Source organism: Populus euphratica, unplaced genomic scaffold (assembly GCF_000495115.2).
Source record: "Populus euphratica unplaced genomic scaffold, PopEup_1.0 scaffold15.1, whole genome shotgun sequence".
Taxonomy (NCBI): domain Eukaryota; kingdom Viridiplantae; phylum Streptophyta; class Magnoliopsida; order Malpighiales; family Salicaceae; genus Populus; species Populus euphratica.
Genome location: NW_011499874.1, coordinates 468,151 through 494,857, shown reverse-complemented (window position 1 = coordinate 494,857; position 26,707 = coordinate 468,151). Strand labels below are relative to the sequence as shown.

Below are 26,707 nucleotides of genomic sequence, written 5' to 3'. Positions count from 1 at the left end.
CTAAATAAAAAAATAAAAATAATTATGAATTTTTCTTAAACCTACAGCTAGAAAAAGGATTGTTTCTTGTTTTTTCTATTTATCTTGTGCTAGTAAGACCGAAGCATAGTCATCATTTTTAATTGGTTCATCCACGTTTCTTCTCAGTTATCATTACATTTATGGTTTCAACTTCAACTAGATGCATATCTTCGCATGTATTAGCTGAGTCAGGAAGAATTATAGAGGAAATAATTCTCTCCGTCAACTCAAAACATTACAAGAAGCTGTTTAGCCATGGCTTCCGATTGATATTATTTAAGATGCTACCGATGCAGGAAAACTGTGCAATTGGAAAGAAGAAGAGGCTGCAGGATTTAGATGCCTGACAAAAAATGAGAAAGAAACAGCAACGCATGGCTCTATATATCTTGCATGCCTTATTGTATACGGCAGTGCGTAATACACAGTAAGAACCCAGTTACATAAGGTTCCCTAGGCCACATGGATTATGGCAATCCAGCAAGCTAAAGTTACATTGTACCCTTGACTATCATATCAAACTAGAACACATATTCATCCAAAAAGGAAAAGAAATGACATCCCGAATCTGAAACAAATTCTCAGGGATACACCATAATAATAGAATTCAGCCCAGATGTGGCTGTAATCTTGTAGTGACTAAAGCCAGCCTCCAGGAAAAGTTTTCTCCATTCTTTCTCATTTCTTCCCCTTCCATTGCATATAAGCATCATTTCCATGTCAACAAAGAGCCTTGTTTTGGTCAATTCATGTTCATCTTTCTTGTCATTAATCACCATTTCTACGAGTACAAGCTTTCCTCCCTCATCTTTGCTTGGAATTGCTACTCTGCATCGCTTCAAAATCTTTATGCAGTCCTCATCACTCCAGTTAAGCAAAACTGACTGCAAAGAGTTCAATGTAACCTTCAAAAAACTGAAGAGAGGAGAACATTGTTTCTCATGTTGTCCTTGAAAGATTTTATACTAGTACCATAATTAATGTTTACAAATTGGTATGCTATTAATATTAATTGATCAAATTAAGAATCAAATAATGAACAAAGAAAAACTGGTATGCATACCTTGATAATAATTGCATCTGCAGAAGGGATGGACTTGAACATGTCACCTCCAACAAATTTCAAGTTTTCACTTTCTGGTAGGTTGGCAACAACTTGTGGGAGGTCCAAGACTGTGCATTTCATATGAGGGTATGCATCAGCTATGCTCCTAGCAAGAGTTCCTGTGCCACCCCCTACATCAACCAACGAATCCACTGACTCGAAAATCTCCATGTGCTCTTTGACAACCAAGCTCACCAATTGAGAATCACTGGCCATTGCTTTATTCAAGTTGTTGATGAATTTGATGTTTCTCTTCCCATATTCCCAAAAGCTCATTCCATGGTAAGCTTCAAATGGTGTGCTGTCCTTCCCTTGGATCCACTCTCCGAGAGAAAACCAGGGACTCATTAACACAGGATCTAGCATTGCTATAACAGCCGGGGACAAGTTGGTGGGGCTATCTATGAGCAAGAGCCTAGAAGAAGAAGTGAGAACATAACCTTCTTCTTCTTCTTCTTCTTCTTGATTCTCATGCATTTTGGTTGTATCAAAGACACCAGAATGCACCAGTATACGCATAAGGCGCTGGAGGAAATTTGCTTTTGATACAGGAATATCTAGTGCTGAAACCAACTGTGGAAGGGTAATGGGTTGGTTATGTTTGTGGATTATATCCGGTATGCCTAGCTGAACAGCACATTTTAGTGACATTGATTCTATGAAGTAGTAGATATGTTTATAAAGTTTACACTGAGCCTTAAACAGCTCACTATTTTCATGCCCTTGATCTACCTCCATCTTTTGTGGCAGGATTCTACCTTATTTGCTTTCGAAACAGTCCCAATGCAGCTGGTTCTTATAATGCAGTCTCGACGTTTGCACCGTGCATTACGTGGATGAAAGTTTAACGAGGAAGTTTCATTGTCAGAAACTACTACTTGAACAATTACGACCGCTAAACTAAGTTGACATTTGGAAATTACAAAACAGTTTTAAGAGGATATACGTAGAAGAAAGGGTAGAAGGCTGAGCTTAATAAATGGCTCTTAACTGACCAAATCAAAGAGACTGAAAACATGGATTTTCTTATTCCTTTTGCTCTAGTCTTTTTATCATTCTAAAGATTTAAAGGATGTCTATTAAATTTTTATGAAGAAGAATCACCTGTGATAGACGTAACAAGACCACGATGTGATAATTTTATTAAAAAACATGTGTGCAAAGTCCACAATTTGGGCTTCAACTGCACAGGTATTTCTTTATTAACTTGGCTTTGATCAAGATGAAAGCAAGCATCATGAATCATTCAACAAGCCCCTAGTCATATCAAATTTCCGTGTTGCTAGTTATTTACATGAACTCTGGACAGGACAGCGTGAAGAATCAAGAATGTTTATTATTCAAATATGGGATTTTTCCAGGATCTTGTTGATTTCTTAGAGGTGCACGACTTGACTGCAAAGATTGTGATGTGTGCCGTGTGGAGTTCCAATTCGCATTGAAGGTGATATCTACCGGCCTGCAATGTAAACAAAGGACTAGTACTAGACCAGGTCACTGTAGAAAACTATTGCAGATGTTTAGTGGAAAATAAATTCAGTATATCTCTAGGTTGACTGGCATCAAGTTGAGTCCCAGAAGTCTCCATGAGGTTTTGGATCGTGCAGTGAAAATCTTGTTATCGAAATAGCCCTGCAGATTCCGTGTGATTTTGATGCAAGATTTTCAGAATAAATTATTTGTTTATTTAGTTTTAAAAAATAATTTTTATGACGTTTTTTTATTATTTAATTTTAAAAATCAAACATCATAATTTTATTTATACTATTTAGTTTATCAATTCCTGTGATAACTCCATAATTATTTATCAAGAATTTGTTTTTTGAATTATTATGAACAAAGCTGTTTAGCCTGGATTTTACTAGATTACAGAAAATATAGTAATAAAATTTTAAATTAGAATTTTTATAAATCAACGTATCAGATACGGAACTAAAAACAACTTGACTTTTATCATTTCACCACGCAATGAAGTTGAAGACGTTCATCTACACATTGTTGCATCCCCTCTTTGAACTTAATTCATTGAAAAAGGTCAGTTTATTCCCTCAGGCCATAACAAGATCAGGACTAAAGACAAAAATCTATAGCTAACTAAGTTTTTAATGGTAGAAGTTCCCGTCGTAGGATTAGTTAGACATAAAGCTGGCCTTTTTCTCCGAAGTTACATTATCTTAAAATTGTGGCATCTTCTTGGATTTTAGGTGGTGTCATTAATTTGATGCCAGAGTAGTACACATATATACATGATAGTGTATGTGGTATTTCGTTAGCTTTCACAATTATAATTATAATATGAAAAAAATAAATTTTAATTTTAATTATTTTGATTAAATATGTATTTGATTAAAATTATACTTGAAATTATTGTTCAATAAAAACACACGTTCAAGATATTTAATTGAAATAATAGTTGAAATTGATGCTACTAATAAAATAATCTAAAAATACATGAGTTAATTTTTTATTTTACAGTTTAATGCATATTTTATTGTTAATACATTTTAAAAAACAATAATGCAAATTATAACATTATTTTTATTGTTTCATTAAACTTCATATAATATTATTATAAACATAATCCATATAGAAATGCCTTTAATTTTATGGAATTATGAACATGAAATAACATCAATTAAAAAATTTTTTAGAAATAAAATCAAGATGATGATAAAATTATATAAATAATTGGTAAGAATTCAAATATATATATATATATATATTATAATTTACAAATATAAAAACTTGGACCTTGGAAAATTTTTAACTTATACAAAAACGACCCAGCATTAATTTTTTGTTATTTTGGTTTGGATAGCAAATTAGTAATAATAAAACAGAGTTTAATTAAAAGCAGAGGAGAAATGTAGCAAAAACATGTAGAAATAGCTTTTCAGAAACTGAATCCAAAACTCATTTATTAGTGGGGTCTATCATAAAAATTGCGTTTTGTTTTATAACCAAAATGAAATCAGGCACAGCCAAACTATGCCACACAGAACCATAATACCATGAACAAGCCATTCAAGTTCAACTTTGAGCGATGTAATTAATATGAATTAATACTTAATAGATCAACATAGAAGGTTGGCACTTGGACTTGAGCCATCACAACAACAATGTGTCAAGTAGGATACATAAATTTATTCAGCAAGCAAACTATATAGTTTTTAATTCATAGTTTCTTCATCCTATGGATAAACTTCAATTAGGGACCTTAAACCAAATAAGGGTGTAATCATGTAGTGACTGAAGCCAGCCTCCAAGAATAGCTTTTCCCATTCTTTGACACTTCTCTCTTTTCCAGCAGCCACAACCATCATCAGCATGTCGAAAAGGAGCTTTGTTTCGGTTAGTTCCTTCTCGTCTTTCTTCTCATCTATCACCACATCTACTATAATCACCTTTCCTCCCTTTCCTTTGCTCGAAATAGCTTCTTTGCATTTCTTCAATATCTTCAAGCAATCCTCGTCACTCCAACCATGAAAAATTAACTGCCAAAAATTGATTCAGCATAATTAACCAGGATCCAATAATCAATTTCTTAGATGGAAGAATAATTTTTGAATGCAGAGAGCAGCGTATACCTTAAGTAAGACGGCATCTGCAGAAGGGATATGCTGAAACATATCTCCTCCAACATAATTAAGGTTTTTGGTGCCTTCCAAGTTGGTAATGACTTGTGGAAGCTCAAGTACTGTGCAATTCATATGAGGGAATGCCTCGGATATGATCCTGGAAAGTGAACCGGTACCACCTCCTACATCGACCATTGAATTCAACCCCTCAAAAATTGGCTTACAGTCTCTAATAACCAAGTTCATCATCTGAGAATCACAGGCCATTGCTTCATTGAAAAGACGGTTGAGTTCAGGATTTTGGTTATGGTACTCCCAGAATGCCATCCCATATGCTTGCTCAAATGCAGTAGGCTCATTTCCTCGAAACCAATCCCCGAGGGAAAGCCATGGTGTCACAAATGCTGGGTTAATCAATGACATAAACGGTGACAAGCAATTGGTGTTATCTTTGACAAGTAGCTGGGAAGGTGGTGTTAGAACATAAGCTTCTTCTTCCCCTTCTCCTTGACCATTAGCAGCTCTTGTGGTGGCAAAGAAGCCTGAGTGCACCAACATGCGCATAAGCCGGTATATGATACTAGTTTTGTTTGGTGCGATGTGCAGTGCTGAGACCAAGTGAGGAAGAGTGATTGGCCTGCCATGGTCGTGGATTATGTCTGGTATTCCTAGCTGGGCTGCGCACATGAGTGACATAGAATTTATGTAATTGAACATTTGGCTATGCAAATGAGTGTGAGCTTGAAACAACTCAGTTGCTTTCTGGTCTTGAATAATGGAATCCATATCTTTGCAAATCCCGTTACTCCTACCAAATGTGGCTTGCACCGCATCATGCTTTTAAGGTGGGGAATTTCTCCTTTTCTCTGTATGGTGGTAACTTGTAAGATTCGTGATCGTAACAGGAAATTTCATCCTGTTTAAGGCGGGCCCACATCATTTATTCTAAACTGGTTGAAAAGAGACAGTCAAGAACTTGATCACCTGCGCAGAATGAACCTACACGAAACGAATGTCCTGTCATTGGACACTACCGAGTCTTGATTCCTAGTTAATCAGATCTTGGATCACAAGTACAGAGAAATTAAAATAAGAAAAGAGAAGTTCTAGCCAAGTCGACCTTTGAAAATTGAAATATGTAACTTTGATGCTAGCCATTACTCATGACTTCAAATTTATCATGTTGTAACTTCTAACAATTTGATGGTCAAAGACTTTCTTTTTTATTACGTAAGTTTATGTTATTAAATATAATTTTTAATATAATTATTAGATTAAGTTAAACTTTTTTTAAGAAACTTTAAAGGCTTTTTTCCTCTATAATTTTAATATTTATAGCAATTAAATATCATGAACCAATCTTGTGTTAAGACTTTATTGGTTTTCCTTTATTTTCAAGTTTTCTAATTTCTTTAGGTTAATTTTTAGGTTTATTGCTTTCGCGTGTGTCAGTTGATATAAAATCCTAATAGTTCCAAGTTATTGCTTGATGTATATTGTGATCCCATGCTATTTTATTTTTTATGTGCTACTACATGATTATGACTAGAAAAGATTATACAATAAAATGTGTTCAAGTAAGAGAAGATGAGTAGATTCCCCTTAAGAGATAAATCTTAGGAGCTAATGATAAAACACATATATAGATAAATTATAAAATTAAAAAGACAATGTATAGGAATTGACGATAAAAAATATGTAGAGATAAATTATAAAATTAACTTGTTGGATGACAAACATAAGAAGCCTTAAGGATCTTGAAAAGAGTTATTATTAATTTATGGCTAGTTTTGAAACCTATTTTAGAAGCATGAGCAAATAAAAGAGCTTCTTAATCAAAATGATTATTGTGGAGATTTTAGTAATTCTATTTATACATAGATAAATATGGGTTGGTATTCTTCATCATCTTATAATTTTAGTTTGATGATGATATTATAAAATAGAGGTTGACTGCAAAAAAAATATGAAAGGTGCTTAAAAAAAAATTGTTGATTTAAACTATGTTAATCCCTTTAAGTACAAAGGTTTATGTTATCATAAACATAGATGTGTTCAAATTTTATATAAACATAATATATTAATAAAACAATATGAGGTTTGCAATTTATTATTTTAGAAGTCAATGCAAGAGAGATAATTTATCAATTATTATTTCTTATTCAAGTCTTAAAATGAATGTGATGAAGTTGATGTATCTAAAATTGTTATTCATTTTGAAAATGTATTAAAAAGTTTTGATTGGACATCTAAAAGATGAAGGTGAGAACAATTTCAACTTGATGAGAATTTCTTTTCAACCTAAAAAGATTAATGCATAAATTTTTTTTTAATGTGTAATTTTATATTATTGAACATTACTTTTGACTCGGTTATCAAATTGAGTTGAAATTTTTTTAAAAGGTTCTTAAAATTATTTTTCTATAATATTATAATTTCATCGTAATCGGATATTAAAAAGGTTTTTTGATAATGTTTACAAGTTACTGTTTGAGATTTGCTATATTTTTTTAGTTGATTCATTATTATTTTTTTTTATTTGATACTACTTTTATTTTGATTTATTTAAAAATTATAACTTTCGCAAAGAAATAAACCACCTAAACATAGATATTGAATAATAAAATTTCAAACCAAAATTTAAGTGAAATCTTTTTTGAGCATAATTATGTATTCCTTATGTTACTTTTCTCTCCGTCACAAATGTGGCACAAATCTCTTCGTATCGTTTTCAATTGCTGTCATCTTGGCAGCATAAACAAGTGCATTGATAGTTATGCTTCAACAAAACATCTGACTATAATGAAGTCACAATTATGAACACAAGAAATTACAGGGAATTAAGCCATTGATAAAATATACACAACATATCTGCTTCTGTCGTTTCGCAACCATTTCTTGTTGACAAAAATAAATAAATAAATAAACCATTTCTTAATCAAACTAACAGCGACAATTTATCAAATTCACGGCTGACCATTTACTCACACTTTCATACACGAGCAAGCCAATGTCCACCGACTAATTTCTGGGCCTTTTCCTGCGGTGGTTTAGGGCCATATTGGCCGCTGCTTCTAAGTTGACTCCTGTTTAGCTACGTAAGAATACATTTTCGAAACACGCCTAATTTCTGGGCCTTTTCCTGCGGTGGTTAAGGGCCATATTGGTCTCTGCTGCTTAAGTTGACTACTGTTTAGCCACGTAAGAATACATTTTCGAAACACGCACGAAACAAAGACTATGAAAAATATATGCTTCTATGATTTGATGGATGTCTGAGTTTACTCTCGAGTACTTTGATTTTGTCTTAATTCCCTCCATAAGCTAAAAAAAATAAAATATATAACCCAAGCAGTATGTAATTATAAAACTTTTTTTTTTTCTATTAGGAAAAGTCCAGCAGTATGTAATTATAAAACTTTTTTTTTCTATTAGGAAAATTATTTTTATTTATTAATGGAGGAAAATTAAAGTCACTAGTTCCAAAGGGCCCGTCCTTCATTTAAGACTTGAAAGTATGAGATTCAAATCCTAGGAATTGTGAAATGGAATTTAAGGATTAGCCCCATTAAATTTATGAATTCTCGGACATATTGATTTTTTTAAAAAAAAAGACTTATTTTTAAAACCCTAATATATTACTACATTATCACTTAGTCTTAAAACTCTTGATTTTATCAATTTTGAGTCAAATATAATAGATATTATACTATATCATCCCTCCAATTTTTTGTTAGTAATAATTAACATATGTTCATCAAATGTTTCCATCAAAGGCACCAAAAGAAATCCTAGTAATGCTCAAAGGAACAATTTTAGCCTTAAATCATGATAATTTTTATCCTGCCTCACTAGCTTGTATAAAAATGGAGGATTGATTTACTATTATCTCATGGTAAAATTATTCCTTATGTTAGATTTGGACCCCCTTTTTTTTTTCTATTGAATAAAAGCATTTAAAATTCATGGGCAAAATTAATAAAGTCTAAGTTATCTCTTTTTTCTTCTTCATAATATTCTGACTAAGGTATGTTCTTGTGTAGTTAGGTTACTTTAATATTCACTTTATCACTTTTGAATCTTCTAATTTAGAATTTAAACCCAAATTATACAACTCGTGTTAATTTAGAATTTAAACCCAAATTATACAACCCGTAGCATAATATCTTCCTACATGTCCTCTATAATATAAATTATTAGCATTTAAAAGCTCTTATATGGTGGGTCTTGTAGTTATTTTCTGTAACTTTCCATCATACAAGATACCATGGAGTTTATTTCTCATTATCTCTTTTAAAAGTAATAACTATGCTATAATGTTTCCAAGCCTTTTTAGTTGTTTCCATTAGTTTTCTAGAAAGTTTTCATAGAACTCACCTAGCTTAGAGGTATATCTTATGAATTATTCAAATTCTAATCATTGCATATCTATGTTAGAGAAATAGCTAATGCAACATCCATTCCTATCGATGAAATTTATGGATAATGCCTGTAATAGGCTAAGTATTACTATAAATAACTATAACATGTTCTGCATTAGAAAAGAAGACTTCCTCATGCCAATAAACATGGACTCTGAGGTATTCTTTTCTAGTTCTCTTTACAAATTTTTTTAGATTTAAGTACAAGTGTCATATAGTCCTAAAAGATAAAAGAAAAAATATCTTTATTTTTATTACGTGACTAAGAATACATACAAATAAAAACTATAAACAACACTTTAAGCCTTTCACAATTATTTAATGATGACAAGGTTTTTACTAATATTGTTGCAACTAGGTTAACTTTAAGGGAGACATCACTTTTAAACGTTGACAACCTCAAAATCAATTATCATTTTTGGTATAGATAAAAGAATCAAATCATATATACCTAAAGTCAAAATTCTTAAATGAACTTCACTTTCTTCATCGTATAATCTCTTTTTTAATATGGATTCTAATGCACATTAAAATTAGCCCTGACTATTACCTCACTTAGTCATTTTCCATTTGGTGATCTATTTGAGTAATCCAAGCATAATTGGATGGGGCATCTTCTTTAGGTATGTAGAAATAATTTTCTCTTTTGTTTCCTCTCTTTTTGCTACCTTTTCTTGTTTCTTTACTCTCACATTCATGCTCATTTTCTTAACTCTAACTCTATTTTTCTTCTCTCACTACTTCAACATTTTCTCTCTCTAGATCAACTCTTTTGTCTTTCTTATTTTTCCCTTCTATTTATAAACAATGATAAAGGTAATATAACCTTTCTAGATTGAACAATTATGTCTCTTGGTTTTCTTGGTTCAATTATTGTTGTGCATTTCATCCAAACATGTTTAGGTTGATCTTTTACACTTAAATAGTTTTAGAGAGAAAAATGAGTTTTAAGCTAATAATAAATACATATACAGATAAAGTAAGGGATATGTTTGTTCGCATTTGTTGGAGGCATGGTAGAGAGAAAAAAATGTTCAATAGTCCGACCAAAATATAAAAAAATAAAAATAAAAAAACATTAATGCAATTGAAAGTTTGCATGTGATATAAGAAAGATGATTATCCCAACTATGTTAAAAACAAAATCATTTTGTTTTTGAAAAACAATATCATTTTGGAGTTCTGTTTCGCTTAAAATACATCATCATTTAAATTAAAATGACTTTGTTTTAATTTTTTTTTCCTTTAGATTTTTCAAGTTTAGCATCTTTTCTAATTTAGTCATTCTATTTTAATTTTTTATCAAATTTCAACCATTTTCTCAACTTTTATTTTACCAATTTCACCCTTGATTGTAATGAAATGTGTCCCTTCATTTGGTGTTTTTTCCAATTTGGTCTTTAACTTTCAATTTTATTTTATTTTTACTCAAATTGGATTTTAATCTTTGAATTTCTTTCAATTTTTCCTCTAAACCGACATAATTAAAACCCTATATTTTCCTATATTTCATAGTCTAGTCTTTAGTTTTGTAATTTGTGCATTTTCGATCAAATTGGCTCTAAATTTTATTTATTTATTTTAAATTAAGCCTCTAATTGCATTAATAAGACCTTTAAATTTTGTCACCTTCTTTGATTCTTGGTTTTATAATTCTTCAAATTTTAGTCAATTTCAATATCTTTCTTTATTTTTTCTAAGTCATCTTGTATGAATGCTAGTCTTAGAAATGAGTCATTAATTAAGCGTAGGCCATTGATTCAAATGAAGATCTATTATTTCTAATAAGAAACTTATACCACTACGATTCATAAATCTTTCTACAATAAAAACCAAAATCTCAACAAAATTCCTATACCCTTCACTTCATTGTAAAGAACAATGAAAACAATATCTTTAACCCAACTAAGTCAAAACTCCCTTTTTTGCTTTTTTTTTTTTGAATTACTTGTATATAAAAAACAACTAGAAGTTGAAATATCTCATTATTTTAAACTTACTAAAACCAAAAATTAATTGAGATAAATATTGTCACTGTCTAAATAAGCAAATAAGATGGAAAGAAAATCCAAACATTAGTAAATTAACTAAACCCTCCTTGTATACCAAAATAAAATCAGAATCAACTTAAAAAAAAATTAATTAAAATTCAAACCAAATCAAACTCTAATAAAAAAAAAATCAGCTTTATAACATGATTTCGCTAAAGCGTTGGCTCTATGATATTCTATGATTCCATCCCAAGTATTTTCTACTCAAATTTATTTGTATACTTTGCTTTTTATTAATTTTTTATTTAGTTATTTTTATCTTTTTTTATTAGCGATAAGATTTTGATCTTTTAGTGTAAAAAAACTTGGCATCATATTACCTTTCATAAAACTTTATAAGCATTAACTGGTTATTTAGATTTTTATTTCATATCAAAATAGAATATTACTCCAAATTCTTCTCCTTTTATAAGGAAGGAAAGGTACAAATAGAGTACAGTCCACTATCTTATGACATAATTAATTAAACTACTACTTTTTTTATTTATTACTGATGAAATCTTAAAAACTTTGGATTTAATTTGAGCTTTTTACGATTGTGTTTTAGGTTAAAATTGATGCTCGAGGGTCATTCACATGAGGTTAGTGTTTGGAGCCTTCAATAACAAACCAAATTTAGGCTTCAACCCAATCCCAAGTAAATTCCTAGAGATTGTAGCACTGGCACACGCCTTAATACAGTGTTATGATCTTCATGTTAGCACGGCGCCGCAAGCCTACTTCTATAGCTACATCTAATTAATATATTATGCTTATGAATGCACAAATTGTCAGCGCGGCACCTACTTTTCTTGCTAATGATTATCATTTATCTACATGTCTCACATATAGCTACCACTAATGGTAACTATGACGCCTATCATATCCAGTGCAATGCTACTCGTTTTACAGGTTACCTGAAAGGTGTAGATAAATTACCTTCAGGATTACTCTCATATAATTTATTCGTCACTTCGTGCTCTGTAAGGTAAGCTCATATGATCAAGATATATAAATATATAAAGTCACTAGATAAACACACAAGATCATACAAAACCAAAGGATAACACAACACATAACCATCCCAACATATATTCTCCTATATTCTTGTTCTCATTGTTAAACATTCTTTTCCCTTATAGTTTACTGAGTTGAGTTTAATGAGTTGAGTATAAGAGGATTTTCTATCTTGATAAGGGACTTGGTTTTGCGGGAGCAGTTGGGAACTGGTTGTAGCTTCCAAAAAACATTCTGCAACTCGAGAAATTAAATCACTACGGGAGTTTCAGAAATTTACTTCCTGGAATATAGTTTTTGGAAATTTTAGAAATTTATGTGCCAACATGACATAGGCCGATGATGATTGCTAATACACTGGCAACGGGAATTCACCAAGTCCAAATAATGAAAGTTGAAATGTTTTGCATTGTTGGATGCCATCTGGAACAGTAGATTATCATTTCTGCTTTAATAATTAAAGAATACAACACAATGATTATTGAGAAGTGAGAACCATTTAATCAGGGGTAGAGAAGGACTAGCATAAATGGTTGAAGCGTCGAAACAATCGCTGGCCAAGATGTTCAAACCGAAATCAAAACCAAAGACGAGGTTACCTCTATGATGATTATATTTGCTCCGTCCGCCAAAGTAGAGACAGTAAATTTCAAAAAAAGGCTTCATATGATATAACTATAGCATTGTTCAGCAGGGTTTATGGATCAAACTGGAGTTTTATTCATGACATGAGGTGGAAAACCTTTATTTACAAGATAGAGCTTAGACACTAGACTCCCTCTTCGACATTTAAAGGAACTTGAAAGATCATTGAAAAAAACAGTGACTACGAGGAAAACAATCTCAGCTTCAGTCAGGCTATAAATTGCGCAAAGCTTCCTCATCGAGCGCATGGTCTTCTGACATGTTGTCGGTTTCTGGTGACTGACAGATGGTGCATTTGTGAAAGCATCCCTGCATCAAGGAGCAATAATGTCCTTTACAAAAAGCACTTGCTTCAAATTCTCCATTGCACCAGTTATTGATTCTGTCAAAAAGTTCTCTTTGCCGAGCCTGATACCATCCATACCTATTGTTTCCATAAATACGTTTTCCCAGCATCAAGATTCTTGAAGATATTGCATAAATCTTCAGGTAAGGACAAGTATCTCGAAAAATATAGCGCAAAGTCTCGACTATAATTTTCATGGATAATGCCTTTCTCTTCTGCACCTCTTTTTCTTCCATCCATGCTTCTTGCCATTCCCGCTTTATTGAATGGATAGGCTTCGCAAGTTCCTCATCATAATCCATAAGAATTAGATGATAACTGGGGAAGTAACTAACTCCATCATTTTCCCAATCGGGCCCTGTGCTGTAGAATCTCAAGAAGATTTTCTGTGGAACGATCTTCTTGAGCCTCCGAACTTCTGTGACATAGGCCGCAAGAGATTGTTGAACACATCCTGGAAGTAAAGTGGCTTCTCTGTAACTTGTAGTGTCAACTTCAAGTTTGTGAAGTAATCCATTCTCAAAGAATCCGCTGACTACTGTTTCTGGACTTCCAAGTCTTGCAACGACGAGACTAATTAATCCTGAATCTGAACTGAGCATTGTTGGAGTGACATGGGTGTTGATGGTTGCCATTTCTAAATGTTGCTTGAGACTCTTGAATCCTTTTGATTCTGAATGAAGTTTTTGGATGATCAATCGATAGACTTCTTCAGAGGCTTCTTCAAGGTACTCCAGATTCCTTTTGATGGCTCCTTGTTGTAACATGGTATATGCAGGCAAATAGGTTTTCAAATTTGGCATACACCATCCTGTTTTGGCATAGGTGATTTCCATTGCATGACTTGTGTCTTCTTCTGTATTTCCTTTGCGAAGGATATACAGATCTTCAATATCCTGCAACTGCATATAACTCGAGAATATATTTCTAAATTGATCTTCATCCGGTAATTTACCGATTACTGGAACTAGATCCTCTAAAGCAAGTTTTACTCTGCGGAGTACATCTTGCTTTTCAGATAATATATCTTTGTAGTGTTGCTGACAAGCGGCCAGAGCATTAGCAAATACTTTTCGTAACCTTCTTTCGTGCGCGAAAAAAAGATTATCAAGTATAATTTTTTCTTTTTCTGATAATACATCTTCTTGTTGGCTACAGTACTTGTAGTTTCCATTGCTCACTGCAGTAAGCTTTATTTCTCCAAATAAGATTTCTTTAGGAAGATTAGAGTCCATCTTTGCCTGCGGAAAAATAATGAACTAATATTTCCATTCCTTTCACCTGCAACACACTCAACAGTAAATGAGAATTGCTTGAAAACCATGGCTGTTCATTTAAGTTTCATTATCAAACATATTACTGGTCTATATATGAACTCAAATAGCATGCAGAAATTGACTCAAAGGATATTTACTTTTTATTTTTTATTTTTTTACACGAGGAAGTCTTTGCGAAGATCTTCCTTTTAAATTCCTTGTTCTATTACTCAGTATCTCCTAGAATCTGCTCCTATGAGTTGGGATATTTTACGCAGTTGTTCCTGAGCTTTTTCTAATTCTCTTTCAATAGATGAATCCACAGGAATCCTATCAATTTTTCTTGATATCTCATTTCGGATCTCTTCCAGTTCTCTTGTTTGTTTTCTAATAATTTGCTCCAGCTCTCTAACATCAAAATTTTTAAGTATCCTATTATTTTCTTCAAGCTGTTGTAAGATATATTCTTGTTTCAGATCAGTTCTTCTTACTAAAGTTCTAGAATCTATTTGCCTTTCCAAATCTTTCAAATCTTCTCTTCTTACCAGCTGCTCTAATCCTGGGATTCTAATGTTTCTAATATCACTCTGAGTAGCCAACTTTTCTTCATCCAACTTTCTTAGTATTCGATTGTTTTCGAGTACCAATTTCTCCACATCTGTTTTTCCACTAGAATTTCTTACTTCTTCCAATATATCCCTCCCCATTCTTTCTAATTTGGATATCCTGTATTCAACATCATCTAGACAATCTCTAATCACTTTCTCAGTATGTTCAAATTTTCTGTCCAAATTCTTCTCATTAAATATCTTTTCAATCTCTCTCTTAAACCCGGTAAATCTTTCCAATATCTCATTATTCTGATCCTCTATTACTCGGCCTGCACGATTTACTATATTTCTAAGATCCTCGGTTTGTCTATTTAGATCCTCCTGAGAGAGTGAATTGTCTTTGAAATATTCCAACTTTTCTTCTAACCACTTAGCCTGGAATTTTAATATGTCCCAAATCCCTAGTAACAGATCATTAGTAGTGTTTCCTAGGTCCTGACCCTGCTTATGATAAGCATGGTCAAAAGGAGCAAGTTGACAGGCAGGCTCAAAATTGTTATTATAAGCGCTAAATTGATGAACTCTGTAGACGCCAGTGTCATAACTCATTTTTAGTGTTTTTGGTGCAAAATAGATGATATAATATCTTACTAGCTAGTACCTATAGATGACAGTACTAGAAAGTTTTACCGAGCAGCACTACTAACCAGAGTTGTCGAAGACAGGACACAGAAGATGAAGTAGTTGTTCTATACCTTGTCGACGCCAAGATGATGAATCCTACCTCAACAATGATTGCTCGTCAAGACTTTGGATTTAGCTGAAGCAATTTTGGAATGGATTCATGGATCAAGCTGGGATTTTATTCTTAACGTAAATTAGGAGTTAGGACATAGAGATTTTACAAGGTGGATGAATGAGATAGTATCTGGATCTTGACTCTGGTACTCCCTCCTCGACTTCTGATGAGCCAGCAAAGAGTATGTCTAAAACAAACACAAACTACAAGGAAGAGTAATAGGCCGAATGGATGCAGTCTACCCCTTCCGTTTGCAACTACCCAATTTATAGAACTTTATCCAAGACTTAAATGTTGTTGGAGGGATATTACGCAAGGGAAATAACATGTGATCGAAAACCGGTCCGAAAATATGGAAAGAAATTGAGTTGGATATTTTAAAAAGAAATTGTTTTTTCATTAAAAAAAATTGTTTTCAAAATAACAATTCAATTTTCAAAAACAAAAAAAGGAATTCTAGTTGGTGGTATTAAACCCTGCCTATTAAAAAATAATATAAATTATATATTAAGATCTTATAAATTTAAGTTTTTTTATTAAAACAGTTCTTTAATATAAGATCTTATAAACAATAATATAAATTATATATTAAGATCTTATCTAAAAGTTTAAGTTTTTTTATTAAAACAGTTTTTTAATGTAGTATCAGAGCATTGATGGTCAAACGATCATGAGTTTGAATTTCACTATTTTTATTTATGAGATAAAAATTAAGTACAGGATAATGTGAATATGTATAAGTTTCAACTTTAAAGAGTTTTCACTTGAAAGGATGTGTTAGAAAATAATATAAATTATATTTTGAAACCTTATAAAAACACTTAAACTTTTAGATTGAGATTGTTTTTTAACAAAGTTAACCTTAGATTTAATCCAGATCAACTTTCAAAAGAATTGAGAATGAGTTAACTTAGTTAATATTAGATAACTGGACAAGTTAACCTATGAACCGGTTAATGTAATCTAAACTTGGTTTAATTTTTTTTAAAAAATTTATAACAATATCATTTTTTTTAAAATAAAACCATATTATTTTAATTGACTTAAATTAACCCATTCAATAAATAAATGATACAAGTTTAGACCAAGTCATAAATCAGGCGGGTTTAATTTGCCTAATCATGCTTTGACATTTATATCCGGCTGCATGATTCTTATTCGCATTATTATTATTATTGGCTGCGAGGTGTTTTATTTTTAGCCTCAATATCGTCAAGTGAAAATCATTTGCTGTTAATTTTTAAAAACAAACAACTTAATGAAAATCTTCCGACAAATTTGAGTCGTGCAAATCTGGATTTTCCCAGTAATTTTTTCTCTCTTTTAATTTATAATGTGGGTCAAGCTGTCATTTAATTATTTGTTTTTGAGTTTTTATATATTTAATTATAATGAAATTCCTTTTAACTTAAATGATTAAAGTTTTATCATTTTGTCAATTTCACAAATCAATGCCATGAATTGAGACAGGTTGATGATTTATCTTTTTTTAGTCATGTGGTTAAAGATGCAGACATGGTTAAAGGAAAGAGTTAGGGTTTGATACACGGGTAGATGGTGATACAGCAATTCTTAAGAATGAAGTATACAATATCCAGGGATATATACTAATTTTCTGTTATTTTATATATGATACAAAAAATATATATTTTAACTATAGATAAAATGAAGCACCTAAGATATCACCATATATAACTAATAATAATACACGGACAATTGAATGCGAGAATATATGGTTTTAAAGGAAAAATAAAAAATAAAAAAGGGCCATCATGTTATATTGTTATATATGCTTCACAATTACAAATGAATTTGAATACTGAAAACTAATTAAGTTATATTGATAAATATTTTGATGTGATTTTTTCTAAACTTTGGGCTGGTTCCATTATAAATTTTTTGAAGAAGCTTTAAATGATTAAAAAAATACAGTATAAATATTTTAAGATAAAGTATTGTTTCTATTTAAGATCTAATTTTAAAATATATTTTTAAAAAATATGTTGTCGATATCATATTTTCTCTGGTCTTAATGATTCAAGCCTCAAGCATGTTTTTTTGACATCCATACTTAAGAGATTTGGCTGATAAATCTTTCAAATTATTCAAAATAAAAAAAGAGATAATTAACAACCAATCTCTTGGCATTATATTTCATTAGCTATTGCAAATACTCACCAAAATGTGTGATGAATGATACATTTTTTTTTTCCAAATATAATTATCACCAAAATGTGTGATGAATGATACATTTTATTTTCTTTTTCAAATATAATTACTACTACTCATCTCTCCTTTCAGTTCGGTATTTATTATGATCTCTTTTTTTAATTTAGTATTTATGATATTGCTTCTCATATTCTATTTCTTCTTATAAAAATTGCAAAAAAATAACTTATAGTATAAATGTTTTTGTTGATATAATAATCTTTATTGATTATATTGCTACGTAAATCAACTTCATTAAAATAAATAAATTAAGGATGTGGCGAAAGGTTCTAGAGTATACTTGCAGTTAAAGTAAAATCCTTTTGAATGCAACTAAAAGAATAAAAAATAGGTGATTAGTTACTTTCAGCGATAAATTATGCATTCATAACTATGATTTTGGTATTTGTTGTGATAGTTAGAAAATTATGAGGCAGATTTTTAAGGTTGAAAAATAATTTTTTAACCAATTTTTATTTAAAAATACCTAATAAACATTATAAATATCTTTCTAAATCACATCTTAACATCAAAATAATCCATAACAATCTAAAAAATCTAAAATGAAACGAAACTGAAAAGTCAAAATGATACTTAATTTTATTTTCAGATATGTTTACAGAAAATATCATCATTATCAAATTTTTATAATGGAATGAAACATGTTAACACAAAGTTTAACTATTTTTGTTATTAATATCGTGATAACAAACTACTTTCTCTTTCTTTAGCTGTTTTTCTGTAAATTTTTTTTGTATTTTTCTAACTTGTGGATTGAAAAATGAATTAAATAAATTTTTGAATCAAAATAAAAACTATCATGAATCTAGATGAGCCATGTATTCTCTCTGTGTTTTAAATTGAATTTTAATTTTATATGATTAAACTGTAAAATGATACAATTAAAGGGGGAAAAAACCTGAGGTTCATTATTGTTGATATAAATAGTGGTCAACCTTCAACTTTTTTAGTTTTCTTTAATTTTCTTGCTAGAAGGTATCATTAGAAGAGCAATAACTTGCCAGCTAACTATTTGGCCATCTACTAGCTATTCTCCTTCCATAATGTGAGGTGCTCATTGCTTTTAGGCCCTCTGCAATTAATAGTGATAATGTCCAGTCCGTAAAGTGGTGATATTTCACATGCCATATTGATGAGAAAGCTACACACAGCGGATTAATATGCGTCTAAAGGGATCAGAAATGTGCAGAAAGCAGCACGCAGTGGCTAGCGCTGAAAGGGAGGCAAGCTGTATTTGCCTAAAATAGGATGAGTTAATGAGGCTGCCAGGGCCACATTCTCATCAGCACGTTCAAGATCGCGACTTGACATTCTTAATTTCTGACAAGTCACCGGATCACCACTTATTTTTCATCTCTTTTTTTTTCTTTTTTTCTTTTTTAGTTTTCACATGCAAATTCAACAGACATTGTTATCACAAGAAAGTCCAGCGAACAAAGCCATTAATGAGATTTGTATTAGTCTTTTTTCTGTCTTTTAGCAAATTATAATTCATACTCAAACAAAAAAAAAATAAATAATGTTTCCATCGGCCGACCAAACAAAAATAAATAAATAAATAAATAATGTTCCCATCGGCCGATAAGTTAGTTGGTCCCCCGTTTGAATTCGCAAACCATAAATATTTGCACAATGGAAGCCGAAATTGGTTTTAAACAAAAGGATAATTTGGTGATGATTTCCTAAAATTCATAATATATAAATAATAGATTGTACGGTGTTTGGGATAATGGTTAATAAATATATTAGATACGAGATTCTCTTTAGACTAAAAAATTATATGCTTATGAAAAAAATTAAGTAGTTATAAAAACAGTACTAATTGAAGGAACTTAAAAACTTTTCAATGATGAAGTTAATATATTTATGAGAAATTTTTAAATTACTTAAAAAGATTTTAAATTTAAGAAACAAAAATATTTGTTTTTGAATTTTAAGTTAATTAATGCTATAGAATCTATACGAGTTTATCTTAAGAGGTAAAAAACTTTAAACCCTTACTTTGATAATTTAGAAGATATTTATACCCTTAAACCTTCTTGTTTTCAGATAAAGGAATGTTAGTTAGCTTGAAGATTATACAGTGGTCATCTCTAAAGTTAGTAATCATATTTCTTTGATCACCAGTAAATATGGTGGTGGTAATATTATCATTGCCCTTATGTATATACGAGTTTGGGTACTCGTTTCCCGTAAAGGAATTTGTGAGAGCTGTTCTAAGGTACTACAATCTTAGTTCTGCTCAGATTCATCCTAATGGGTGGATCATTCTATTTTTATTTGAAAAGTTATTGAAGATTTTGAATAAAAAGTTTTCGATCATAGTATTTAGGTAGTGTTATATATTGATCAGTAGCACTGAAGGGAAACTTTTAATCCGTTAGTGTTTTACCTTCGTCAATAAGCAAAATGCACGTATCTAGAACACTATGAAAGGAAAGTCCTCTCGTTTAACAAATAAAGGAAGAAATGGATGATAATGAAGTTTAATTGTGCAACCAAACCTCACTATGAGTATAGTTCAATTTAGGGTTATAAGCACTATTAAAAGACACACCTAACTGGTGTGCGACAAGCATGCTAGGGGTTAGCGTAGTTGTTGGCAGTGTTTCACCCTTTTTCTAGCTACCAGAATCTAGTTATAAAATTTAGATTTCAGCTAGATATAAAACCGCGTTCAGATTTGATTTGATTTGAACAATAATCGATCAAAGTTTGTGTTTTTTTATTTGATTTCAAAAAATCATTGAGAGAAAAATCTAAATTCTTTTAGAAAAAATACTTATTTTTACATATAAAATTAATTTCTAGTCAATGCCAATAAAAAATCATTTAATGCAATCAGTATTTAACTTTATAGAACACGTTTTAGGGTTTGTGGGCTACCAAAAACAAAATCATGGGATACATATGGTATCAAATTTAACCCAAGGCCAACATGTTATATATTGTCTACTTTGAGTTTTATTACTCTCATAGTTTTGTTCTTGGTGATGCAAGTCCATTTCTGAGCATGATATCCTAAAATATGTACAACATGTTAGTAATCAGCACTACTAATAAGATTAGCTACTAAACTCTCACCCGTCGATGTAGGATATTACATCTAGAGTTATTTAGGGATTTATTACTTTAAAATCTAATCTTTTTCAGCTTTGAATAATTCTTTGGAGGTTGAGTTGTCACAAACTACAATCTGTTCAATTGTCCTGGCTCTAACGGTAATTGACACAAACCATCAATGAGAAGTCTATTAAATCTCTATTTAAGAGAGAGATTGTTATGCCTAGAGTAATAGCTCTTTATTTTATGACTTACGTAGTTTTTTTGTCTAATAGACAACTATCCAAAATAAGAGGCATAACTTATTATTTATAGAGAAATCTAAAAGGACTTATAAATTAATAAAATATCAATTTTTCTCTTGAATAATATCCATATATTAATTTAGGATAATTTTAAAAATTAATTCAATCAAGTCCTTACTTGAGTTTTCTAGGTTTAGAAATATAATCTCTATATTAATTGTATTCTAGTCCTTAATTTCTAAAATATATTTTAATCAAGTTATACTTAATTAAAAGAATGTTTAGGAATGCGATGCAATCCATATTCCTAAAAAATTTAAATTTTTTCTGCTAAAAAATATTTTTTTTTGTATTTTTTGAATTGTTTTGATGCACTAATCTTAAAAATAATTTTTAGAAAATAAAAAAATTATTTTGATACATTTCGTCATGAAAAACATTTTAAAAAGCAACCGCAACCACACTCTCAAACAGGCTTAAATCATCTAAGTTTTACTTATAACTAATGGTTCTTAATGTGTGTGGCCATTAGATTTTTAAGATGTTGGTTAAAATATAAATTATAATTATAATTATAATTAAATAGAATTAAATAATTTAATTTATTATCAATTCAAAATTTTATTAATTTATATTTGAAAATTAGATATATTATCTAATAACATATCATAATCATCTAAATATTATAAAAATTATTAGTGATTTACGTTTCTTCCTTGAAAAGAAGAAGAAGAAGGATTTCAATATTTTATCATAACTTTGTGTTTTACTTGCTTATTTTATCATCGGCCTTATTGCCTTTATTTTCACTCCTCCCGATACAAGGCATTCTTACCTTCTCTTGTTCATATTTCTTCACAAATCATTTAAATAAGTGTATGGTTTACCATAAATTTTATAATGATGAAAGAATGACTAAATAATAGATTTAAAAAATAATTAATAAGATATTATTAATTATTTCATGAACGCCATAGAATTTCTTAATAACCAACACTCAATTTCATTCATCATTTTAGTTATCATAAATTAAGCATAGTTACAAAACTTTTATATCTTGAAGGCTCATAGGATTTTATTTTAAAATAAATTATTTTTACCAAAATTATATTATTTTAGTGTTTTCTAAAAAAGCCTTTAAAAAACTAAAACTAAAATCATGCCATTTAATTTATTTTTACCAAAATTATATTATTTTAGTTTTTTCTAAAAACAATTTTAAAAAACTAAAACTAAAATCATGTCATTTGATTTTTTTAAAAAATTAATATTTATTTTAAATTTAAAAAATAAAAATAATATTATTTTAATAAAAAATTAAATTGACTTGCAAGCCCACCCAAAAAAGCCCACTGCCTAGGTTTTAAGCTGGGGTCGGATCCCAAACCGAGTGGCTTTAAATCCATGGTGTGAGTGCCTGTGTGTGTGTGTGTGTGTGAGAGAGAGAGAGAGAGAGAGAGTTTTACACCAAAAATAGTTGGAATAGTGTGTGAACATCCAGATTGTTGCGTTTAGCTTCGAAATTGGAGGAACAGTATGATCACACAATCCATCAAAATCGTAGAATTGCGATCTCAAAATCTTTGTTTTTAAATAACCCCTTTACGTCGCAACATGAAAATTATTAAATTTAAGTTTATAGTTTTTATCTTTTTTATTTTTTTGTAAATATATTAAAATAATATTTTTTTAATTTTTTTGATATTAACATATTAAAACATAAAAAATTTTAATTTAAATATTTTTTTTTTTTTGTAAAAGCACTTTCCTTACCCACAGTGTGAGAGAGAAATGGCAGTGAAACCAGGCCCATTGAGCCATTTTAACATGGGTCCTAAATCTTCACAGCTGCAGCCCAAAAAAAACAAAAACCAAAATAGAGAACTTTCCTTAATTAACGCCAGTCCGTCCCTTACCTTCCATCGTCGAAACTCGCTCCAAACTCAGCTTCTGGGAAACCGCTTCGATCTCTCAGGTTAGATGTTACTTCCATTGAATTATCTTTCAGTTCAATTAAATCGAATCGTACCCTTGGTGGGTTTTTATTTTTTTCTTGGATTATTGTTTACGTTTATAGATTTCGCAGTTTTATAAATAAATATTTTCTGGGTCTCAATGTTTTCTAGTGTCGATTCCTTTCTTTGCTGAATATATCCGTTGTAACGGTTAGAAGTACTTAGATCTGTATTTATCAATTCAAACTTATGAATTGGAGTGTGTCCTTTGAGTCTGTTTAAGATTTAAATTTAAATTGCCTTCAATTTTTTTTAGTTCTAGGTTTTTACCGATTTATTCATTTATGCTGATCCTGGTATTTGAAATTAATGAGATAATTTGATCTGAAGCTCCTTGTAAAGAAAGTGAAGCTTAGTTTAGTATACCATTTGCTGATTTGAATTTGTTATATTAATGCAGGTCGAGCTATTCTAAGATGTCGTCAGCACAAGACCCGTTTTATATTGTGAAAGAGGAGATTCAAGAATCTGTAAGCTCTTTCTTTTTTTTTTTTCCTTTTTTTTTCCAGATGAGTGCTTTCTTTTTTTTTTTTCCTTTTTTTTTTCAGATGAGTGTATGAATTTGATCTTCTTTATGTTGTGGCAATTATTAATATGTAGTTGTAATGATTTTTTGGGGCTCTCTGTTTGTTAGATTGACAAGTTGCAATCTTCATTTCACCAATGGGAACGGATTTCTTCTGACTCGGGAGAGCTAGTGCGTCTTACAAAGGAGCTGCTTGCTGCTTGTGAGAGCATCGAGTGGCAGGTATTAAAATTTATCATTATGTACTTGGAGCTGTTTTTGTTGAACATCAGTGTCCTTTTTTATGGTTTGATATGTGGTTTAGAGACTTTGTAACTACATGAATTTGGGTAGAATCATGAGCTGAGATGCTGATCTGTTTGACTGTTCCTTTTACCTGGTGAAAAACTTCATTAACAATAAAATAAATTCCCAATTAAAAAAATCGATAATTATTCTTCCAGGCAACTAAGCTAGCAACATGTGTTTTTTGCTTGAGCTTTTGACTTTAATTGAACAATATGATTTCTGTGTGCAACTGCTGAAGCTTTCTTCTTGATAGGAAGGTGGATGAATTGGACAAAGCAATTTCTGTAGCAGCTAGAGATCCTTCTTGGTATGGCATTGATGAAGCAGAACTTGAAAAACGGAGGAGATGGACCAGCACTGCTCGCACTCAGGTACTATGTGAATGGCTGTTTTCCTTTTCAGGGTAATAACTGTATTATAATTGAAAGGTTTGTGCAATGTGAATGTATTCCCCATTTTTATTTGCCAGAAATGCTATGACAAACTTCCTCCATTGCTGTGATTATCTACATAACTGGATTGTTTTTCTAATACACGTGTTTTATTTTTTGTAGTGAATAGTTGGAAGTGTAATTGATAATAAGCTATAAGATGTAGTTTCCCCTTTCATTTATGAGTTCCCTAACAAATTGCATTCCTTTATTAGGTGGGCAATGTGAAGAAAGCAGTAGTAGCTGGAAAAGAGTTGAATCTCAGTGGAACTGCTAGTGTGAATGGGATGCGCAGAGAATTAATGAGGATGCCTGATACACAACAGACCGACAAATCCAATCAGTATACTCAAGATAACGATGATTTTATACAATCAGAATCAGATAGACAAATGCTTCTTATAAAGTAAAGTGTTTTAACTCCCCAACTCTTTCCATGTTCTTATTCTTCATGATGAATTTGTAATTAGTGCATTGAAGGCTTCAATAGATGTTTGCTTGTATGATTTATTTTTTTATATTTGTGTATTCTGATACAAGGGCAAGTAGTGTTAGTTTTCTTAATGTAATCCTTTACTTCATTAAGTCAGGGGGTGCTTCCACAGCTAGAGCCTAGAGTAGACAACTTATGGAGTTAGTTGGGCATGGTTGAAAACAGTAGGATTGGTTTGATGTAGCTTGATATCAGGATAGGTCTTTGTGTTTTTCATGTATTTCTTAATTACTTTGCACTCTTTGATTACTGGTGGTTGCAGGCAACAGGATGAGGAGTTGGATGAGCTTAGCGCAAGTGTGGAGAGAATTGGAGGTGTTGGCCTAACCATACACGAAGAACTACTTGCACAGGTAAGGATTCTGTAGGTTGATGTTCTTTGTAGTTCATTTTCCCTAGCTCGTCTGCCAGAAGCTTGTACAAGGATTGTAACTTTGGAATCAACTATGAAGCTCTCTAATCTAGTTGAGGCTGATATTTGCTTGCTCTTGGGTCTTAAATTGTTCTTGTTGCTTCAGGAAAGGATCATAGATGATTTGGATACAGAAATGGACACTACATCAAATCGACTTGATTTTGTTCAGGTGATTTTCTTTCAGTGGCAATGTATCAAATAACACTTTTCCACTCTTTGAGATGATAAACAGAACCTATTATTTGTTTAATTATTTATTTATTTGCTTGCAGAAAAAAGTGGCTATGGTCATGAAGAAGGCCAGCGCAAAGGGGCAACTTATGATGATATTGTTCTTGGTAGTTTTGTTCATCATCCTATTTGTTCTGGTCTTCTTGACCTAATGCATAGAAAATCCGGTCTGAGATGTTCGTACATAAGAGATACAGATGTCATGGGAGTAAGCATACGGGTGCAAAAGGAAAAGGGAATGCATAAGAATTGATGGTGGCTTGAAATGCTTTCTCAAAGTAAGAATCTGAAGTGCTGGGAGTTTTTAACAGCTTTTAACATGTTGGGATTTTCTTTTGAACAATTCTGAGTTCTGAGTACCCATGTATGGCAGGTTTTTATGACTCTTTCCTTCTTTACATGTGATTTTTGTTCTTATAGTCTATTTGTTACACGATGAACTTATATTGCTTTAGTATCTACTAGCCAACGTGCCCCTGCCATGTCTTGGGTAGGATTCAAGGATGTCAGCATTGTGCATGAAATTTATTAACTGATGAATAGAAAGATGATGCGTAAGCACTGAATTAAAAAAAAAAAAAAAGCTAATTGAAGACGAAAACGAAAGTAATTTGATCTTCAAAACAAAAGGGGAGAGACAAATAAAAATGTAAATATTTTATTTCGGTTTTTATTTATATTTTATATAATTCTCAATGGTTATCTTGGAGGTTAAGTATATATGATTCCTGGCCTTATGCATAATATGAAAACAACTATTCGAGTTTTAATTACTATTACCATTGTATAAAATGGTGGATTACGTAGACAACAATTTTAATCATTCTTGGTGGTGGCTGGAAAAGCAAAATTAACTCTAAAAAATCAAATTTTAACATGGTATTATTTTAAAACACTCTAAAAACATCTTAGAAATCTAAATAAACTCTTTCCCAACCTTAAAACAATCTTTATCGCTAAAACAATGAAAAACAATTTGTAATTAAAAAAAAAAAAGAACTC

At 31.0% G+C, this 26,707-nt stretch overlaps 4 protein-coding genes across 5 annotated transcripts; 1 reads left to right on the top strand and 3 right to left on the bottom strand.

Moving 5' to 3' along the window:
- Positions 1–263: 263 nt before the first annotated feature.
- LOC105127972 (trans-resveratrol di-O-methyltransferase-like) lies at positions 264–1,944 on the bottom strand. Its single transcript, XM_011029456.1, has 2 exons — positions 1,085–1,944; positions 264–905 (listed from the first exon to the last, which is right to left on the bottom strand). Exons 1-2 carry the CDS (start codon positions 1,862–1,864, stop codon positions 603–605), a joined length of 1,083 nt encoding a protein of 360 aa, XP_011027758.1. The 5' UTR covers positions 1,865–1,944; the 3' UTR covers positions 264–602.
- Positions 1,945–4,149: 2,205 nt separating this feature from the next.
- On the bottom strand, positions 4,150–5,580 carry LOC105127971 (trans-resveratrol di-O-methyltransferase-like). The gene is made up of 2 exons (XM_011029455.1): positions 4,714–5,580; positions 4,150–4,620 (listed from the first exon to the last, which is right to left on the bottom strand). Exons 1-2 carry the CDS (start codon positions 5,488–5,490, stop codon positions 4,318–4,320), a joined length of 1,080 nt encoding a protein of 359 aa, XP_011027757.1. The 5' UTR covers positions 5,491–5,580; the 3' UTR covers positions 4,150–4,317.
- A 7,275-nt stretch (positions 5,581–12,855) lies between these two features.
- Positions 12,856–16,051, bottom strand: LOC105127970 (uncharacterized). 2 transcript variants are annotated; one of them, XM_011029453.1, is made up of 2 exons: positions 15,678–16,051; positions 12,856–14,444 (listed from the first exon to the last, which is right to left on the bottom strand). In XM_011029453.1, exon 2 carries the CDS (start codon positions 14,396–14,398, stop codon positions 13,031–13,033), a length of 1,368 nt encoding a protein of 455 aa, XP_011027755.1. In that variant the 5' UTR covers positions 14,399–14,444; positions 15,678–16,051; the 3' UTR covers positions 12,856–13,030. The 2 variants fall into 2 exon arrangements, with proteins under 2 accessions (XP_011027755.1, XP_011027756.1); XM_011029454.1 differs by having other exon boundaries at positions 15,726–16,051.
- A 7,108-nt stretch (positions 16,052–23,159) lies between these two features.
- Positions 23,160–26,207, top strand: SYP61 (syntaxin of plants 61). The gene is made up of 8 exons (XM_011029452.1): positions 23,160–23,281; positions 23,722–23,791; positions 23,956–24,069; positions 24,393–24,506; positions 24,782–24,972; positions 25,322–25,412; positions 25,578–25,643; positions 25,747–26,207. Exons 2-8 carry the CDS (start codon positions 23,738–23,740, stop codon positions 25,855–25,857), a joined length of 741 nt encoding a protein of 246 aa, XP_011027754.1. The 5' UTR covers positions 23,160–23,281; positions 23,722–23,737; the 3' UTR covers positions 25,858–26,207.
- The last annotated feature ends 500 nt before the right edge of the window (positions 26,208–26,707 follow it).

Coding starts and splice junctions, on each gene's coding strand:
- LOC105127972 (XM_011029456.1), bottom strand. CDS start 1,864: ATGGAGGTAGATCAAGGGCATGAAAATAGTGAGCTGTTTAAGGCTCAG. Junction 906..1,084: donor CAGATGCAATTATTATCAAG/GTATGCATACCA, acceptor AACTCTTTGCAG/TCAGTTTTGCTTAACTGGAG.
- LOC105127971 (XM_011029455.1), bottom strand. CDS start 5,490: ATGGATTCCATTATTCAAGACCAGAAAGCAACTGAGTTGTTTCAAGCT. Junction 4,621..4,713: donor CAGATGCCGTCTTACTTAAG/GTATACGCTGCT, acceptor AATTTTTGGCAG/TTAATTTTTCATGGTTGGAG.
- LOC105127970 (XM_011029453.1), bottom strand. CDS start 14,398: ATGGACTCTAATCTTCCTAAAGAAATCTTATTTGGAGAAATAAAGCTT.
- SYP61 (XM_011029452.1), top strand. CDS start 23,738: ATGTCGTCAGCACAAGACCCGTTTTATATTGTGAAAGAGGAGATTCAA. Junction 24,507..24,781: donor CCAGCACTGCTCGCACTCAG/GTACTATGTGAA, acceptor TTCCTTTATTAG/GTGGGCAATGTGAAGAAAGC. Junction 25,413..25,577: donor ACGAAGAACTACTTGCACAG/GTAAGGATTCTG, acceptor TTGTTGCTTCAG/GAAAGGATCATAGATGATTT.